The following is a 20,575-nucleotide window of genomic DNA, read 5'->3' as shown; positions in this document are numbered from 1 at the left end:
ATTAATTTACTGTCGTGATAATTCTATTGAAAAAGCCAGTTCTTCTGTTACACAATCGCTTATAAATTTAAAAACTTGGTTGGACTTAAATGGCCTTGATCTATCACCTGCAAAAAGTACAATAGTTTTATTCACGAGATCAAGAACTCCTCCTTCTATTTCTATATTTTATGAGGGGTATCAAAAGATAATGTGTGTTAAAGATAATGTTAAGTTTTTGGGAATCGTCTTAGATTTGAAACTGACTGGTATCCCACATTGTGATTACCTAAATACTTAATGTGAACGTGCTCTTAATATTTAAAGATGTCTGTCAGATGTTTGGTGCGTAGCTCACCCTTTTAGCGTGAAATTGTTATATAATGCTCTTATAAGAAGTATGTTAGATTATGGTACATACTTGCTGGAACCTGGCAGTGTTAAGGCATTTAAAAAACTAGATCTCATACAGTCCAAAGCTTTACGAGTAGTTTCTGGTGCTATGCGGTCAAGTAAAATGTGGTGATCCTCCACTACATCTACGTCGTCAATATTTAGAAGACAAAACTTATACATTCCGATCTTTTCAGTTTCTTAACCACTCTCTTTATAACAAACTTCAGCAATTTTCTTATTCTATAGATTCATCTGCATATTGGACACATAAAAACCATCTTGTCTAATCAATAGTTTTAAGAAATGTATCAACATAAAAGCTCCTATTCATCGATCCATTAATTACCCTCTTTTCAGTACAAGCTTTGAAGCATAAGTGTCTCTTACAGAAAATAATTTTAACTAAGATTTAAATAAGCACGATATTTGTACAAATTTTTCATTTAATCTTCTTAAAAATACAGTTTGGGTTGATTACCATCATATTTACACGGACGCGTCTAAACATGCCTCCTCCGACCCTATTGGTGTAGGTGTCTATCACGCTCAATTTATATATTATGCTCAATATCACAGAAAATGAAATTTCCACCGGAAACATCGGTGTTTACTGGGGAGTGTTACGGTATTTTTAAGGCTATTATTATATTTAAACATAACAGACAAACTTATGATGCCTACTACTCGGCTAAGTCGAGTTAGTAAGTCTTTTGTGGGGCGTTGTATATGCTTTTACAACAAGATCCCAGATAATGTTCAAAACAAAAGTATTACGTTATTCAAAAGAATTGTTAAAAAACGTTTGTGTGGTAAAAGTTACTATAACAAAAATTACTTTCTTAATGATACCACAGATTGGGAATGTAGTGACCGCCCTCAGGCTATTAAATAATAAGTTTAAGTGTACAATATTACTTTGTACACAGTTTGAGTTTGTTGCGCCCATTCTTCATTCAGGTCTGAGGCATTCATTTTGGAATGTGTGGTAGTTTTGGACTGAAAGTCATAAATAAGTAATTTTATATCCTACTAGCTGACCCGGCAAACGTCGTTTTGCCATATAAATTATTTTTAGAGTTAGACCGTTTCTTGGACATTGCAACATTACTTTATTTTTCGAAAATAAACATCGCCTAAGTTACTCCTTATTACGTGCCTTAGTCTCGTGCCAGATTTTGGCGAGACAACACGTCCTGAGGATGCCTCGTGTAGAGGCGAAACACGTGTCGAATTGTTTTAAAAACAAATATTGGCGGAATTAACACTAAAGAAAGCCTAAGTCGTTTGTATAATTATGGATTTCCGCAAAGTAACGCCTGATTCAATAAATTTTCTTAAGTCAGCAGGTATAGTTGAACAGGCGAAATTATACATCAAGTTGACCAAGCTTCAGCGTCGGGCAGCCCAAAACGTTTGGTTCAATCAACAGTGTAAACATCTAAAAGTCATCCCTAATTACATCAGTCTCGTGCCAGATTTTGGCGAGACAACACGTCCTGAGGATGCCTCGTGTAGAGGCGAAACACGTGTCGAATTGTTTTAAAACAATTATTGGCGGAATTAACACTAAAGAAAGCCTAAGTCGTTTGTATACTCCTTATTACATTAGCTACCTGCCAATAAATGACAGAACGAAAATGATATTTTGGTGTATGTGTACCGTATATATATTCATAATATCCAATTTTTATTTATATGTATAGATAATTCACACAATATTTTTATAAATTATAGCCTATATGTTATTCTGGTGTGTAAGCTACATTATTGTAAATTTTCATCAAAATCCATTCAGTAGTTTTTGCGTTAAAGAAACAGAAGGTAAGAAATTCAAACATACAAACTTTCACATTTATAATATTATTAAGATTAAGATATTTAGATTATTAGGATTATGATTTTGAATAAAAATATTTCAATTAGAATTTAAATTACGACCTGTCATGAGCGACTTATTGTTTTATTAAAGTGTGACTCGTGTTTATAAAGCATAAAGTTATTTTATGAAAAACCCCTTGGAGAACACGTCTGGATAAAAAATGCATTCAATATTTTGAAGTTGCGATTGGATTAAAAACAACAATTGTTGGTCTACAAACTACTTGTGAGCTGTGAGACACTTCGATTAACTATTGTGGGATCAATTTGAAATATCCTCGTTCGTGTGATTCACTTGGTTTTGCAGAAGGGCATGGGAGTGGGTTATAATTTCAACATATTTTAATTTATAACTATTTTGGTTATTATTTATAAATATTTTGTAATTTTAGTTACTTAAATTAAAGTATACGATTAGGTAGTGATGTAATGGGTTCCCTAACTGCCACAGCCTGTATCCGCATACTTGATATCGATATATCGAGTGACTTTCAGTACCTCACTACAAGCCACTGCCTAAAACTATTTAGGGCGCAAATTCGGCTTCACGTTGAGTACTGTCCTCAGCTCTGGGCGGGCACTCCCTAGTACCAGCTGTTTCCATTTGACCGCATACAATGTAGAGCGGCTGGAATCATCGACGATCAAGTTATCTCCGTTCAGCTTGATTCTTTGGCGTTGCGTAGAGATGTGGGTGTGCTCATGTGAGTTGTTCTGGTTGATACTAGCAGCCGAATTACACCACCGGATATTATCTCAAAATGCTAAATACTACCCTCATCACGATGACGTCTGGTATTCTACAACCGCGCGTTTTGCATGGAATTTCTTACCCCTTACAGCCATTTTGTGGAATCAATTACATACCGGCTGCTGTTCCCGAATCGATTTGACTTAGGAGAAAAGAGAGATTATGAGAGCATCTTGCCCGTTTGCACCTCTTATACAAAAAAAGTTTATTACAGCGCAACACCTCCGCACAAAGTGCACATTTTTTAATGTATTGAGAAATAAATGAACAGACATAATAATTAAATAAAAACATTTTAATATAACGGAAGAAATTGTCTATGGACTATATTCCTTACTTTTTAACCACAGTATACACAGGGTTCGATCCCTGCCGCACGGGTACCAAGATAGTACCAGAGTTTTGATTTGGTAAGTTGCTCTGACTGCCCACAGGCAACAAAGTATACGTGCTGCCTTGATTACCGTTGGTTTGTTGATTGGGTTGTTGAAGTATATAGGTCTGTTGTTGATTTGAGGGTCTAGATACAAGTATAGTCTGTTGCCCTGTTGGTTGAACTTGTTGGTTTGGTTGTACAATCACTTGCTGGCTTGGTCGCTGGCCGTACACAAACTGCTGCCCTGTCTGTTGAGGAACTAGCACGGTCTGCTGACTTGGCTGTTGAGCGAGCAACACTGTTTGTTGAGCTGGCTGTTGGTTGGACGAAGAAACAATGATTTGGCCTGGTCGTTGTACATACATTGACGGAGAGTTAGCTTGATTGGCTATGATCATTGCTTGCTGGTTTGTTGGTTGCTGAACCACGTATGTTTGTTGCCCTGGCTGCTGGCTAACAAGCATTGTTTGGCCATTTTGATCGACAAACACTTGCTGTGGATTGGGCTGGCTTACTACCACTTGCTGGCGCGGTTGTGTGATATAAGTCGCTTGCTGGGAAGGCTGACTGATATAGGCAGTTTGCTGGTTTGGTTGACTGACGTAAGCTGTCTGCTGGCTTGGCTGACTGACATACGTAGTTTGCTGGCTTGGCTGACTGACATAAGCTGTTTGCTGGCTTGGTTGGTTGACGTAAGCCGTTTGCTGGCTCGGCTGACCGACATAAGTCTGCTGTTGGCTTGGCTGATTAATGCTCACTTGCTGTTGGGGCTGGCTGACCGTCACTTGTTGGCTGGGTTGTTGTCCGCCGGAGCCCTGCTGGTTCACAACAACGGTGGACTGAGCGCTGGATTGCGCCGGGTTGTTCGTTGCGCGTCTTAGATCGTCGTCTTGTGCCGATCCATCTCGTTCAGCTAAAGAACCTTTATTATTAGACTTTAGGTTGTTTTTCTGAGCTGCTTGAAGGTTTTGAAATGTTTCCGCTGGAATGAAGACACCAGACACTATGTCTTTACTCTGGCCGCTCATTATTGGTCCTCCATACGCTAAGGCAAAAAGAGCCGCTCCAAAGATACCCAGCTGAAATTAAATAAAAATATATTAAATAAATATTTAGATAACAATTAAAAATATAACGGGTTGCACTCCGGTAGTGACGGCATACGTGAAAACATGAACATTAACGTTGTGCATTTTTGTATATTTTGGAATGGTTAGGGAATAATTTCGCACGAATTGCTTTATTTATCAGTGTTAAAGTACAAGCATTTATGTGGTTAAATACCATATTGCGCTATAGTGCACAAATATGACAATTTATATAAATAATTATATTAAATTTAACACTTCAAAACGATAATAATTATTTTACATAAAATATCCTTCAGAAATATCAACTTTCATCCATAATTTCAGCGACTGTCTTAGGAATTTTTGATCAGGTCACGTGTCCTTATGCGAGTTCATATTTTATACACACCCCAAGAAGAGTGCTCAACGCCGCCAAATAAGTGTTCGCTTCAAAAATCATTAGTTGTAGTGTAGGTAATTGATTCGTGGTTACTTAAATGAATAACAAGTTAAGTGAGTTTCTGATTGATTGATCACATATTAAGTATTTGCTAGATATCTGAGTACAGGAGTTATAAATTAAAAAAAGTGGTGTTTTTGTCTCTCACTTCATCCGCAGGTCTGGTCATGAGTTGTAACAATTTGAAAGCATATTACAAAAATAAAACTTTGTAATAATGAAAATAACGAAGAATAAAGAAAATACTGTAATGCTTTGAAATGTTAAAATTGAAACGGTTGATAACTGTGTGGGCAGTATTGATATCCAATAAAAATACCCCAGGTAACAAACAATATTATAATGTAAAGCTAGTAATAATCCTTACCAAAATTTTTCTTTCCATGTTTGCACGACAATGTAACTGTTCTTACTGATGCTAATAATTCCTGATAGTCAATTTATAGCTCCTCAATTTGATTCATCACCAGAAAATTTGTTAACGACCTATGGATTTTCAAAGTACTTAGGTACAAAATTAATTCGAATTTGTGGTTAGTTGAAACCCATTAGTTTAATTAACTACCTAGCGATCTATTAATTACTGTAATGGACATATAATAAGAAACATATTACATTATTGTAGCATATCAGGAATCCCCCAGGGTTTATAAGCAGTACTCATTAATATAATTACCCATAATAAAGTAAGTATTTGTGAAACATTTTGATGAAATCCATGTATACATGGGGCACATTAAACGTTTTGAACTTCTACGTAATCGGAACACACATGCTAATGTAGTACGACCACGAACATTCAAATGCTGTTTATGACATTGTCACAGGAGACGAAACGTGGATTATTGTTTTGAACCCGGAAATAACAGCAATCTTGTCAATGGGTGTTTGAAAATGAGAACAGGCCAACAAAAGTGAGGCAGGTAAACATTGATTGCATTTTTTTTCTCAGCTAAGGGTCCCATCTGCACAATTCCACTTGGAGATCAAAATTTTAAAAGTTAATGCCGGTTGGTATTCTACCATTTGTATACCCAGGCTATTAAAAAAAGTTCGCGAAAGACGACGAAAACCCGCGTTCTCATACAACATGACAACGCTTCTTCACACACGGCCAACAAAACTAAGTTAATTTTACCCTCCGAAAAAGTACAACTCGTCACCCACCCTGTGATTTCTGTATGTTCCCTAAAATCAAAGATTTGATGAGAGGTTTCACTTTTACCAATTCCAAAGAGGCAGTGATAGCGTTCAATCAGCACGTAGAAAACATGCCTTCAGATCTATGGTCCTCCTGTTTTCAAAAATACTTCGATCGCATGAAAAAATGTTTAAAATGTAAAAGAGAGTATTTAAAGGCAATAAACATAATATTTAGGTTATAACGTGTTGTTTTTTTAAGTTACGCAAAACTTTTAGTGAGACCTACGTACTAATGTTATAAAGAATAAATATTAATTTATTGTTTGATTGCATTCAATAAGCTCCGAAACTACTGAACCGATTTGAAAAATCCTTTTACTGTTGGGGAGCTACACTATCCCCAGTTGACATAGGCTTTGTTATATTTTCAAAAAAATTAGGGGTCCTTACTAAAACTCCAATAATGTAACCCAAGATGTTAAAAATACCTAAAATATTCTTTGCATAGGCGTGCTCTTCAAAAAGTATTGATGATAGAATTAAATGACTATGACTTTGCGGAACACATCATTGATTACAAAAAGTGTCGCAACAACATAATGAGTGTTCTTTTATTTATATTATTTAATCGATATGTCGCTACTACGTGCTCAGTCCTGTGTGTACGCGGACGAAGTCGCGGGTAAAAGCTAGTATTATGTAAACCGGACACCGTGAAAATGATCCGGACAACTGACTACATCGAAGGAGAATTTCATGAGAGAATTTCACATCTTGTCTGTTTGCAACTCATGTCTATTGTTCAATTGGGAGGAGGGATGTTTGAATGTTTAGATTCTCGCAATAATTTGACGGCGCGAAGCCGGTACAAGCGGTTTTTTTATCTGAAGATACAAGTATTGCAGCAAGCAGTACGATTTGTACTGCACGGGCCTTAGGGCCAGATTCCACCAAAGCGGAGATGCGTTCCAGCTCAGAGCTCAGCTACTTCAGGCAACCCGATACGCGCCGCCGCGGCCGTCTACTTGCATGGCACAGCTAACATCTCTAGTTGGATCGAGCTAAACAAACATGACATATCTCTTGTCATCCGTCTTCCTCTCGTATACTTAATATATTTACTTTAAATTATTAACATTACTTTAAATTTTTCTCTCGCCTTGTTGCCGGATGGCGTGGAGTCTGGCTCTCATGTATACATTGGAAAGAGTATAATTGTGAGGTGGTAGACAATACTACAACCACGATGGCTACATGACTACAACTATATATACAGATATCTTGATAATAATTATTACAAGTGCTGACCTGGCTAACGTTGCCTGGACCCCGCTCCCGCTCAATGTATGAGTAATTTGTCATGTGTAATGAAATTATTGTATGGCGAATAAGTCAATAAATATAAGTTCAGAAAAAATAATCACCAACACATCATAGATTAAAACCTTCTCCGAAACACGCTGCATGTTATAGTAAAAGTATTTTTCCGATCAGTTCAGTAGTTTTCACATTATAACTGGAGGACAAAATTATTAATATTGATTATAAGCCTCAATCCAATTCTTATTTAATGTGGGTTGGTTCGTAATCGTAAATCTCTTAAAGTTCTTTTGAAATCCATTGTTTTGAAAATTTTGCACAACATAGAATACACAAATAACAAATATTTTATTATTGATTTTTTAACTAAGGTAGGTACTACTACTAAGTGACCGCTGATGATTTTTATACATTTTCTGTCACCGTTAGTCGTTGAGGTTTATCAACAACGTAATGATAATAATCGATAAGACATTAAGTGTGACGTCAAAATTCTCCACAGCAACTGTCATGCTTATAATTATCTTATTGTTAAAGTTATCGATTAAAGCGACGCGCACGGTTAAATTTGTCAGATGAGTTGGCAGATATTGTATCTTGGTTGCAGCTGCTCTATTCACCACTCATTAATGTGTTGGAGATGGCGCTCTCTAGCACAAAGATGGTATTAATATCGGTTGCACTGCCCCATAACAATTTATAGAGTATATGACATAATACTATGAAAATATTTAAACCAATCCCATTTAAAGGATTAAAACGCGTGTAATTTTAATCGTTTTAATCATTTAAAAGTGTTTTATTTAAATGTGTAACACTCGTGTTTAATCAAAGAAAATACTACTATAAAAATAACTAAAGTAAACTGGTCGCACTGTATCTATGTCCGTAACTTGTCTAATCAGTAGTAAGTTTCTTGCGCCTGTTCTCAGCTCTGAGGGATACTATTTCGAATGGTAGTTTTTGCCGCTCAATAAGTGATTTTAAATATTAAAATTATACTTTGAAAAAAATATTTGAATGTTGAATTATTTTAACCGCATATGCTATAGAACTGAGTAAGTATTATAGCCAATCCTTCAATATGAGGGCCCCATTGGAATCAAGCAGATTCCACCGGTTTTATCACATCTCCGTTTAACAAAACACTCGCATCCATAATTTAGTTAGTTGGCACGACAATATTTTTTATAATAACTAGCTGGCCCAGCAAACGTTTTATTGCCATATAAAGTAATTTTTTTTTTTTAATTTTTTGTCATAATATTTGGGGTATACAAGGTGAAACTAAATGGGTATACTATGCTTTGAACCAGACATTCCTTAGGTCATCTCTAATGACTATGTGAAGTCAGAAATGAATTAGCATTATATTTTAATACAATATTTAAAGTCCTAAGTTTTCGCAAAAACTATGATTACCTCAACCCTAATCAGCTGTTTTTTTGAACTCTCTTTGACCTAAAACAGATGAAAAACGTAGATGTGACATAATATCAGATAATAGTAAAATGCCTACTATTCATTGCAGCTGTGAAGCAATTTGTGTTCTCATTTTGCCATGAAGACAAAGTTATTTTGTGTGTGCATTTGCTTTAGCTGACATTGAAAATACTTCTAAATGTGTATTTACTGTAGTTATGTATAACCCAATAAAGAAAGTTAATTCTAATCTAACTATGAAACTATGTTATGTTAGTATTTACTCTGATTTCCGCGAGTGTTACACATTTAAATAAAACACGTTTAAAAGATAAAAACTAGTGTAATTGTAACAGTGTTTTTACATTTTGTGTTTATTTAAATATGTTAGGTTGAAAAGATCGGGCTGTCTGCCTTAATACTCTTTGAATTGTGCTTTGAAACACAATATTTACTGCTCTGTGTGTGTGTAAATGTCTATTCTAAAGGCACCCTACACACTGCACCATTTTAAATTCAAGATTTGTTTATTATGTTCGAAATTAAAAGAGTTCACATTTTTGATAAGTTACTACGTAAGCACTTCAATGTAGAATTATTTGAAGTTTTCTTCAAGTAACATTGAAAATAATTCCAAATTTGTAATTATAGATTACGGGTACCACAACGTCATCTTTTTCTGCCGTGAAGCAAAAATGTGTAAGCATTATTATGGTTTGGTCTGAATAGCACTGTAGCTGTTGTTATTACTGGGCAAATGAGACTTGACATTTAAATTTAAAAATGTTTTATCCAATAAAGATAATTCTAATAGGCTCCTATTAAGAAATTGTTCTTCACGGATTTTTTTTGTCAAATATGGATATCTTTGACCATCCTCGTATTAATAATAAGTACTCCATTCCCGGACCGGGTTTTCTACCCGTATGGAATGGAGCAGTTATTGAGTTTTTCGTAGCAAATTTCAGAAATGTAGATGCACACCTCCTATTACGTGGGAATTAAACATTGTGAAACGTGGGTGGAAAAAATACATCTCTAACCCTTCAGGAATACAGATGTGAAACTGTGTAATGTTATGTAAATTCTTATTTTATTTATTTGTTTCGCAATAACAGGAAGTAAAAAATGAATGAATAAATACATAGACACAAGCCACATTTCATATAGTGTGCATACTCCTTAATCATAGATTATTGTTCATGTTTAAGTTCATAGGTAGGTGACCTCATTCTGTTTATAAACAAACGGCCCGCCTAAAACTGGCAGTCTCTTTAAAAGTTAAGGTTGTCTAAGAAAAGAAATTGAAAAATAATATTTTTATTTCGTAGGGAAGTTTTTTTTCTTATTTTTTATTTATTTATTAAAACTTAAACATCACCATACTATTGCATATGACCCAAATAACGTACCATTGAAGGGATGTTATACTCTTTCTGGTTCACGTTGCATAAAATAGATGACGACCGATTCTCAGACCTACTTAATATATATCGTACATAAAAATTATGATACTACTATAATTATTATATTCGATTGCCATCTTGCTATATTCTATTGCGTATGTGTGGACGGGATTTGTCGGCACAATAATCTATTGCACAATAATCTATTGATCATAGTGGAATGCAGCTCGTTCCAGAATCACAGGAGCACTGCGTCTGCGGAATCACTCAATTTCATTATATCGTGCACGCTGTTGTTGTTTTTGTTGTGTTTGATGTGCACGAACTCGTTGCATTCTAAGCCTATATACTTCATTGTCACTCACTAAAGAACGCAATTCTGACATAGCAATACGACTTTTTTCTTGACCTGTCTCTCTCTGGTCATCATTGCGGTTAGCAAGTGAGATAGCTCTTCGCACATTTGATTGACTGCGACGACCTAGGTCAGGTCGTCTTCTCCTCGGCATCGTTAATTGTCATTAATCAAAGTGATAAAACTTCTCGCGCATTTAACATTAAAGTGTCACTATCACAAAAATCAACAAAACAATGCACATAACTTGATGTCACTATCACAAAGGATAGAATAAAATAATAAAAGTTCTCGCGCACGTAGCGGTAGTTGTCACTCACAAAGATATCGATCGACATATTGGTTGTCAAATGTCAAATATTATGGTTAGGTTCAGAAATTTAATTTGTGACAAAACTTAAGATTTATAAAACTACATAAAAATAATCTGATAGTAAACAACTCTAGTTAATCAACCAACTGTAGGTAGCTCAAATTATGTTTGTTTTTTACCTCCTGAGAAAGTTAGAAAGATATAATGATTCTAATTATTAGTTATTATTTTAAACATTCTTTCAATTTTATTTCTGAACGAGGACACATTAAAGGAAAAACAAAATTATTGTTTTTATTTAATTCCGAGCATTTTCATATAATTATTCATCTTTTAAACCATCTCTGGACTTTCACTAGGTTGCATGCTTAGGTAATATTATTTATGATCACGGTTACACACTTCTATTGCTTAAAATACAATTAATCAACTGTTGCTTACAAAGTCGACTTTTTTTCAGATTTTATGGTTTCAGGTCAATGGAATAATCTCAACAGATTTGATTAAATTATGGGTTAAAATATTGGCTTTAAGTGTTCATCTTGTTTTTATTGTGTACAGGACAGACGGGCATCAAAAGGTTCCCCATTTCTTAAATTTCTTTAACGTACTGAGCTTTATAGGCCAGACCTTAAGTTAGGTACTTACAGCTTATAGTATTGGAATACTAGTTAGATACTTGGAAAATAAAGGAATTAATCTTAACATCGTTATTTGCTCGGGCCGACATAAAACATATTTTGTTTTATGTCGGCGTATATATATATATTATGTAGGTGTATACATTTGCTTTTTGACATTAACACCTACCATATAAAACAATGTCATAAAATAAATAAATAAAATTATTTACAAACTAATTGTGTTCGTTCTGTACTTTGTTAATGAAAATAAGGATGCATTTATATGAATACTTATGCTTAATATAAACCATACAAATAATAACTTTTTCTTCGTGCACCAATTTTAATCAAAAACAGCCTAAATTTTGCTTTGTAAAAGTTGCATGAATGTCTGTCCAGTAGTTCCAGATACAAGCGTGTATAAAAATACAGACACACGGACACAATTTTTTATTTCCGTTTCTGTGATAATAAGATAATTGACACTATATTATTGTTATGAATTATACCAATGTGCTATTCTGATGTGTAAGCTATATATTTATAAATCTTAATCAAAATCTATTTAGTAGATTTTGGTGAAACAGTAACAAACATACAACGTGAATCAAAAAGGGTATACTATGCTTTGAACCCGACATTCCTTAGGTCACCTCTAATGACTATGTGAAGTCAGAAATGAATTAGCGTTATATTTAAATACAATATTTAAAGTCCACAGTTTTCGCAAAAACTATGCATCCCGCAACCCTTATCAGCTGTTTTTCTGAACTCTCTTTGACCTAAAACAGATGAATAACGTAGATGTGACATAATATCAGATAATAGTAAAATGCCTACTGCTCATTGCACCTGTGAGGAAAATTATAATCTCATTTTGCCATGAAGACGAAGTTATTTTGTATGTGAATTTTCTTTAGCTGACATTAAAAATCATTCTAAATTTGTATTTACTTTAATTACCAATAAAGATAGGTAATACTAATCCAATTATGAAACTCTGTAATGCATACTTTTATTTTAAAAAGTTCGGCCTATCGGCATTTTTACTCTTTGAATTATGTGAATGTGAATATCATGATTCAAATATTTACTGCTCTGTGATTGGAGAATGTTTATGTGTTTGTAAAATCAAAGGGATTGCCGATTGTAAAAGAACCTACACACCGGACCATTTTTAATTCAAGATATTTTTGTTGTGATTGAAATTAAATGAGTTCTCATTTTTGATAAGTTATTACATAAGCACTTTAACGTAGGATTATTTGAATGATTGATGTCTCAAGGTGACGAGCGCAATTGTAGTTCCACACGCGTTTTTGGGTTTTTCTTAACTCTTTATCGGCACTGCATTGTAATGGGCAGGGCGTATCAATTACCATTCGCTGAATGTCCAGCTCGTCTTATCCCTTCGTAACACAAAAAAATGTATTATCCAATAGATAACTTTAGTCAAAATGGATGTCTTTGACCATTCTCGTATTAATAATAGATAGGTAGGTATTTCATTCCCGGGCCGGGCATTTGCAAAGCATTGGGTTTTTAGTAAGAAATTTCTGAGTAGCAGCCCAGAGTTTAGAAATGTGGAGGCTTGTCCCTATTATGTGGGTAAATATGAACCTTGTCCAATTTAACTCCCAGAAGACTCAAGTTTGCGCGTATACCACTAATAAAACCCCATTTGTCGTATCACCGCTCTTTGAAAACACTTCCTTTACATCCTCGCCTAGTATCGGAATACTGGGTCTCGAAATCTTGAGTGATTGTCATTTCGAGTCCATCTGGAGAGCAAAGCCAAATAGGCTGTCATCTCTGGTCTGGCGCACCCCAGTAAGCTCGATCCATTTGACCGCGCCCAACGCAGAGCAGCTCGAATTGTCGGGGACCCAGTGCTCTGTGAACGGCTGGATCACTTGGCGTTGCGTAGAGACATCGCCTCATTGTGTGTCTTCTACGGCATTTATCATGGGGAGTGTTCCGAAGAGCTGTTTCACCTGATTCCTCTGGTGTTGCAAGAGAATGTGAGCGGCGGTGATCACTTAACACCAGGTGACCCGTACGTTCGTTTGTCTTCCCTTTCCATAAAAAATACAAGCCGCGTGTTATTTCGACGAGTGTGCAGACATTTTATTTAATAATTTTTATACATTAGTTATGTTCCGACATTCATGTTTGTTAGATCGTCGCGTTGGACTTTTGGATTGCAGTATTTTCGTACGATAATCATGGCAGATTATGGGAACAATGAATATTACAACATGATATTGTGTGTTGGTGCGGTGACAAATAACAATCTGGTCGCAGCTCGCGAAGTGTACCACCGTCGGTACCGGAATAGGAGGCTTCCCTCATACGCCTGTTTCCGAAGATTGGTGCATGATTGAACCCTTCCTTTAGTGGTGTTGCTGCAAAACCTACGTACCTCCTTATAACTGTATCATGTGTGATGTACCTGGGCTGTTTTGAATGTACTAGTGATGAAATAACTAGGTATCTACTTAGGTACCTAACTACCTAAAACATAATCAACATGACGTGATGTGGTGTTTTTTGTGTATTTATTGTGAAACTCAAGGAGTGTTAAAAAGCTGCGCAGCAAGATTGGTATGTACTATTATTATCGAATACCTAATGTTTAAGTCCGTAGGTAGGTTACCTAATTTTGTTTACAAACAACGGCTCCGCCCATATTAAATGGCGGTCTCTTTAAAAGTTAGGTGGTAGGGCATTTAAACCCTGCACATAAATGTTGGTAGGCTGTCGTGTAAATAGACAGTCTACCGCGGGGAACGTAACTCGAAAAAGAAAGCGGATAATTATGGCGACAACTAATGTAAGAACCAATCCACTAACCTGTATTGAATCTAGAGTTTCCTAAAGAGGAATACTCGCAGATCAGTCTTGATTCGTGGCTTGTCGTTGTTGCAGCAGAGCGGATAAAAACAGCAATCAGGAAGCATCCACGGTATATTCGGGAACTAGATTGATGTCACAAGCAAGTCTTCAAAATATATGTAGCGGACACGTGGCACACAAGACAATTAAAAGGTTATACAATCAATCACGGCAGGCAGACAACTCGAAGACAACTTTGATAATGTTTTATGGCGCGCGAGTCGATTATTCGCACGTATTCAGCGCGCATGCGAGACAACTAGCGCAATCTAGACCTTTCATGCGTAACTAAATACAATTTCAAGTTAGCAGAAGGCCCAATGCCACGCCGCCATAATTTATCCACATAAATGAAGCATTAATATTTTAGTGCACTATGCAATGAGCTGCTTCACCATGCTCCCTGCCTTGGAAGGTCGGAGACCTTTCAACATGAATGAAGTAATATTAAATAAATTAAATAAAAGAGTACAACCAATTATCTATAGTTACCTCTAACTAAGCGGTATCATGAGTACTAGTGAAAAATCTCAATTAATCCCATAAGAAATAAATTTAAGCGGTAAAGGAGATTAACTTAGAATTACGACAAAAAACAAAAAAACGTAAAAACAAAATGGCTCAAAGAGTGGTCAATTAATTAATAGTTTTTTTTTCTTAAAAATAAGCTAAAATAAATCTTATAAACTAACAGAAAAACTAAAGAAGTTACTGAGTTGGTATAGGGTAAAGTTTTACAACCGGACGCTTGAAAATACCGAATCTAGTCTTAACCTTTACAACTCGAACAATATTATCGGTGCCAGGAAAAACCTCCATAATAATCCCTATTGGCCAACTTAGCGGGGGAGAGTCATCCTGTCCAACTAATACGACAGTTCCAACCACCACTGGTTTATCAGGAGTAGACCACTTTTGTCGAATCTGCAGCGTATGCAGATATTCAGTGTGCCATTTCTTCCAAAACGATTGCACCATGCTGTCTAACAAATGTTTACGCTGTACTAAATTAACAGGTTGATCAGACAAATCTGGAGCAGGTAAATATTTTAGCGGTGATGCCATTAAAAAATGAGCGGGTGTAATAACCTCAGGATGTGGATCAGAGGATACCACATTAAGAGGACGTAAGTTCATGATACATTCAACTTGGGTTAGAACTGTTTGGAGCTCTTCATAAGTGAGAAGCTGCAACCCAATAACTCTATATAAATGTGTCTTCAAACTCTTAATATTTGATTCCCACATAGAACCAAAATGTGGTGATCTAGGCGGTATCATTTTCCAATTAATTTTATGCAAGATAAATTCTTGAGAAAGGGAAGTCTTAAATTTTGAAGTCAATAAAAATGTATATAGCTCATCCAATTGAGCCTTAGCGCCAACAAAATTTGTTCCGTTATCGGAATAAAGGCAAGACACAGGCCCCCGACGGGAAATAAAACGCTTGAAAGCGGCTAAGAACGCATCAGTGGTTAAATCAGAAACTAACTCAATGTGGACTGCCTTTGTGACTAAACATACAAATAGACAGATGTATGCCTTTTGAGCATGTTATCCTCTTCGTCGAGAAAGAGTGATACGAATAGGACCTGCATAGTCTACTCCAGTATGCACAAATGCTTTAGCCTCTGAGACACGATACGCAGGAAGGTCTGCCATGAACGGTGTCGGATGATGCGGGTTTAATTTAAAACAACAATTACATTTTCGAGTAACAGATCTTACGACAGTTCTGGCATCCATATCCAATAACGCTGTCTAAGAATTGATACAAGAAGTCCTAGTCCTGTATGACAATTCATTACGTGGTAATGTCGAATAATCAAATTAACCACGTGATTATTCTTTGGAAGAAGAGCGGGATGCTTGGCATCAAAGGGAAGACTTGACTTGGATAGTCTTCCGCCAACTCTCAAAATACCTTCTTCATCTAAGAAAACTGTCGAAACGGTCGAAGTTTCTTAGACGGCAATTTCGAGTTTTTAAGTAAGGCGATATCTTGTGAAAAATATACAGATTGTAGTGTGCGGATCATAACTCGTTCCGCCAAATTTATATTTTCAACAGGAGTCAAATTAGCGGTTACATTATTTTTATATTTAATAAAGCGTAGTACATAACATATTGTACGCAATAATTTATCCCACGAAGAGATACGCTGAGCTAACTCACATAATATAGGAGGCTCGGTCATAGCGGTAGTGGTTAAAACATGAGCTTTATGCTCTGGAAGTTCTACGGAATTCGTAGGAGAAAATCTTTGAATGGGCCAGAAATTTGGTGGTTGCTGCAGCCAAGAGGGGCCATTCCACCACAACAGATGAGATACAAGTTGGGATGGCAGCAAACCACTAGAAAGGCAGTCACTGGGATTTTCAACTCCAGCGACATGATAGAAATGTTCAGGACTTAAGTTTTCTTGACACTGCGCGATGCGGTTGCTGACGAAAACAGAAAAACGGTGTGGAGATGAGTGAATCCAGGATAGAGCAATCGTGGAATCTGAAAAAGCATAAATTTCTGAAATTGGAAAGCGGCTGGAGTAATACTCCTTCACAGTTAATATTAATTTAGACATTAGCACGGCTGCACATAGCTCGAGTCGTGCCAACGTTGTCACTTTAGTTGGTGATACCTTAGACTTTGCGCAAAGCAACGTCACTGTGACAGCAGAAGGGAAGGTACAGTGGGCATAAATCGCACAACCATATCCTTGAATACTTGCGTCACAGAATGCAACAAGGTTTAAAGTGCACTCAAGTGTAACACCTACATGACGCGGAATAGGCAAGTTATCTAGTAGCGGGAATTCCTGTATTAGGGCGTTAAATTTTTGTGTGATGTGCAATGGAGTAGGATCATCCCAGCCAATATTGCTCAGCCACAGCTCTTTAATGAGTAATTTAGCGTACATAATGACAATGCCAAAATCTTTGAATTAAATCATTTAAATTCAGCGAGATAAAAGAAGCGGTAGTGACATTACAATTAAAATCAGCGGAAGCGGTCGATTCAATAAGCGAAGCGGTCTTAGTACACAAACGCGCGGTATTATCATTTTTCTGAGAAGGATAGTCACCCATAAAAACATAACCAAAAACAGTAGATAAGGCGGGTGGGGCACGCGGTCCAATATCTAATTTATTTCCCAAATAAATGTATGGAAATAACTGTGCACCCAATATAATGTCGATGTTACCTGGAATATTCCAAGTCAAATCGGCGAGCGGTAACTTGTCAAATATATCTTAAATCATTATCTAATTTTATAAAGCGGGAAGGTAACTCATCCGTTATACAATCTACAACTAAAGCGTATATCTTATATTTATATTCAGTAGATAAGCGAGACTCAATCTCAACATAAACATAGCCATGGATACATGACATACCAGCACCCTTAACAAACGAATTACATAACAGTTCAATCGATAAGTTTAATTTGCGGCAACATTCAACAGTAATCAAATTATTCTGTGAACCATTATCAATAAGACACCTGACTACAACTCGCCCCATTCTCCCCTGCGGCTTTGCAAATACTTGAGCGGTCGAAAGTAAAATCGAATTATTAGATCTAGCCTCTGACGTCAATGAAACCGACGGATTAATATATCCGGGCACATCGCGCAACTGTGGTACCGGCAAGTTGCCAGCAGAGGGCACGGCGGTGGTGGCGGTAATATTGTTGGAGGTGGCCACGTTCGCGAGCGAGGGCCCAGGCGGCGGCGGTGGTGACGCGAGCTTCACCGGCATATCTTGCGATGACAGCGCAACAGTTCGTGTTTCACGTCTACTAAAATCAAATTTTTTATCTTTATTAAAGTGCAAAAGTGTATGGTGTCGCTTTTGACATAATTCGCAAACAGACGACGACCTACAGTTAGTTATGGTATGCGTAACACTAAGACAATTAACACATCCATGTTTAGATTTAATGAAATTAAACCGATCATGTACAGAAGGTACATTTTTAAATTTAAAACAATTATAAAGTTTTGTGTGCTTATTATCTGAACAAAAAACACACACAAGCGGTGTATTTGAATAAGCGGGAGAAGTAGGTATAGTAGTACAGTCGTGGCTCGCGACGAATGACTTGTAGGTTCGTGCGCGCGATTCACGCGTGGTCGCAGCGGTAGGTTTGTTCCCAGCCGGGGCTAAGCCTGTGTTGATATTAGAATTACGTATTTTGTCTGAACGTTCTAAAATCTTAACTTGATCTTGAATAAAGTTTATCAAGTCTTTTGAAGAAGGAATTTCAACATCGCGGACGGATAACTCGAATGAATGTGCGGTTTGAGAATCTATTTTTCTTAAAGCACAGTGCAATATAATACAATCTGTTAAATCGTTTATATTTAATTGCTTTAAAGCGGCTAGTGATGACGAATATTTTTCTATAAAAGCATTTAAACTATATGCGGAATGAGAACAACCCTTTAATTCTAAGATATTATTTAAGTAATGTGTGCCTAACGATCGTTTATCTTGATACTTTTTAACTAGTGAATTCCAAATAATTTTATAGGAATCACCTGTAGGTATTATACCTGCGGTTATTCTTAAAGCGGAATCAGTTAACTTACCCATTAAATATTGGATACGGCGAGAGTCTGTTAGTTCTTTATTCTCATGAATATTTGTTTTAAATGACTCATAAAAGACAGGCCATTTTTCTGTCTTTCCATCGAAACAAGGCAGCTCAATGGATGGAATTTTGATATGGAAGGAAGTATTGTTGTTCAAGCGCGGCTGTGTGTGTGGCAAAGACAAGTGATCCGATAATATTTTATTCCTAACCCTTTTTATTTTAATATATAAATCATCATATGATTCTAAGCTTTGCAAATTAGGTGAAGAATCTGGTTTTAAAGTTAATTCAATATCAATAATCTGATGCAATAACTTTTTATACTCTACCCTCAACGCATCTATAGTTTCTGAATCAGCTAAAATACTGTTCATTATTGCGTGATTCGAAACCAGAAACATTGACAGATAAATTATACAAACGATTTATTCTCTTAAATATTATTTCCTTTTCACCGTTCAAAATACTAAGCTGTTTAGATAATTTGTCATGATCCATTTTGTCTTTACTCATTTTACTTGAACAAGTTTATATGATGAATATTAAGCTAATTGGTTGTTGTATGAAGTTAAATAAAGAAATTTATTTATATTATGATATTAATTACGTTATGATAATTATATGCTGGACAATATCTGAGCTCGTGAGGACCATAAAGTGTGGTAGGGCATTTAAACCCTGCACATAAATGTTGGTAGGCTGTCGTGTAAATAGACAGTCTACCGCGGGGAACGTAACTCGAAAAAGAAAGCGGATAATTATGGCGACAACTAATGTAAGAACCAATCCACTAACCTGTATTGAATCTAGAGTTTCCTAAAGAGGAATACTCGCAGATCAGTCTTGATTCGTGGCTTGTCGTTGTTGCAGCAGAGCGGATAAAAACAGCAATCAGGAAGCATCCACGGTATATTCGGGAACTAGATTGATGTCACAAGCAAGTCTTCAAAATATATGTAGCGGACACGTGGCACACAAGACAATTAAAAGGTTATACAATCAATCACGGCAGGCAGACAACTCGAAGACAACTTTGATAATGTTTTATGGCGCGCGAGTCGATTATTCGCACGTATTCAGCGCGCATGCGAGACAACTAGCGCAATCTAGACCTTTCATGCGTAACTAAATACAATTTCAAGTTAGCAGAAGGCCCAATGCGTCAGACGCCGCCATAATTTATCCACATAAATGAAGCATTAATATTTTAGTGCACTATGCAATGAGCTGCTTCACTATTAGGGTTGTCTGAGAAAAGAAATTGAAAAATAATATTTTTATTTTGAAGGCTTTTTTTATTCTTATTTATTTTATTTTTTCAAATTTAAACATCACAATACTATTGCATATGACTTATATAACGTAGCATTGAAGGGATGTTATACCCTTTTTGATTCACGTTGTATATATTTATAATAATTAGTAGAATGTATCTTTGTAACTCCTACGGTTTTAGCGCCGCACGCATGAACAGCTCGCAGATTGGAGATTTTTTCCGACTTACCGTTATATTTTGGATAATTCACACAATTTGTTTGTAAATTATAGCCTATGAGTTATTCTGATGTGCAAGCTCTATTATTGTAAGGTT

General features: G+C 36.1%; 1 protein-coding gene across 3 annotated transcripts; it reads right to left on the bottom strand.

The window, feature by feature from the left end:
- Positions 1-3,312: 3,312 nt before the first annotated feature.
- On the bottom strand, positions 3,313-20,024 carry LOC126978586 (putative mediator of RNA polymerase II transcription subunit 26). Of its 3 annotated transcripts, none has more exons than XM_050827546.1 (2): positions 19,780-20,024; positions 3,313-4,459 (listed from the first exon to the last, which is right to left on the bottom strand). In XM_050827546.1, the coding sequence occupies exon 2, from the start codon at positions 4,406-4,408 to the stop codon at positions 3,338-3,340; it is 1,071 nt and encodes a 356-aa protein (XP_050683503.1). In that variant the 5' UTR covers positions 4,409-4,459; positions 19,780-20,024; the 3' UTR covers positions 3,313-3,337. The 3 variants fall into 3 exon arrangements, with proteins under 3 accessions (XP_050683503.1, XP_050683502.1, XP_050683501.1); XM_050827545.1 differs by lacking the exon at positions 19,780-20,024 and adding an exon at positions 14,346-14,654; XM_050827544.1 differs by lacking the exon at positions 19,780-20,024 and adding an exon at positions 5,278-5,412.
- Between the last annotated feature and the right edge of the window lie 551 nt (positions 20,025-20,575).

Source organism: Leptidea sinapis, chromosome Z (assembly GCF_905404315.1).
Source record: "Leptidea sinapis chromosome Z, ilLepSina1.1, whole genome shotgun sequence".
Taxonomy (NCBI): domain Eukaryota; kingdom Metazoa; phylum Arthropoda; class Insecta; order Lepidoptera; family Pieridae; genus Leptidea; species Leptidea sinapis.
Note: the sequence above shows the minus strand (reverse complement) of the source record. Positions and strands in the feature narration are given on the sequence as shown.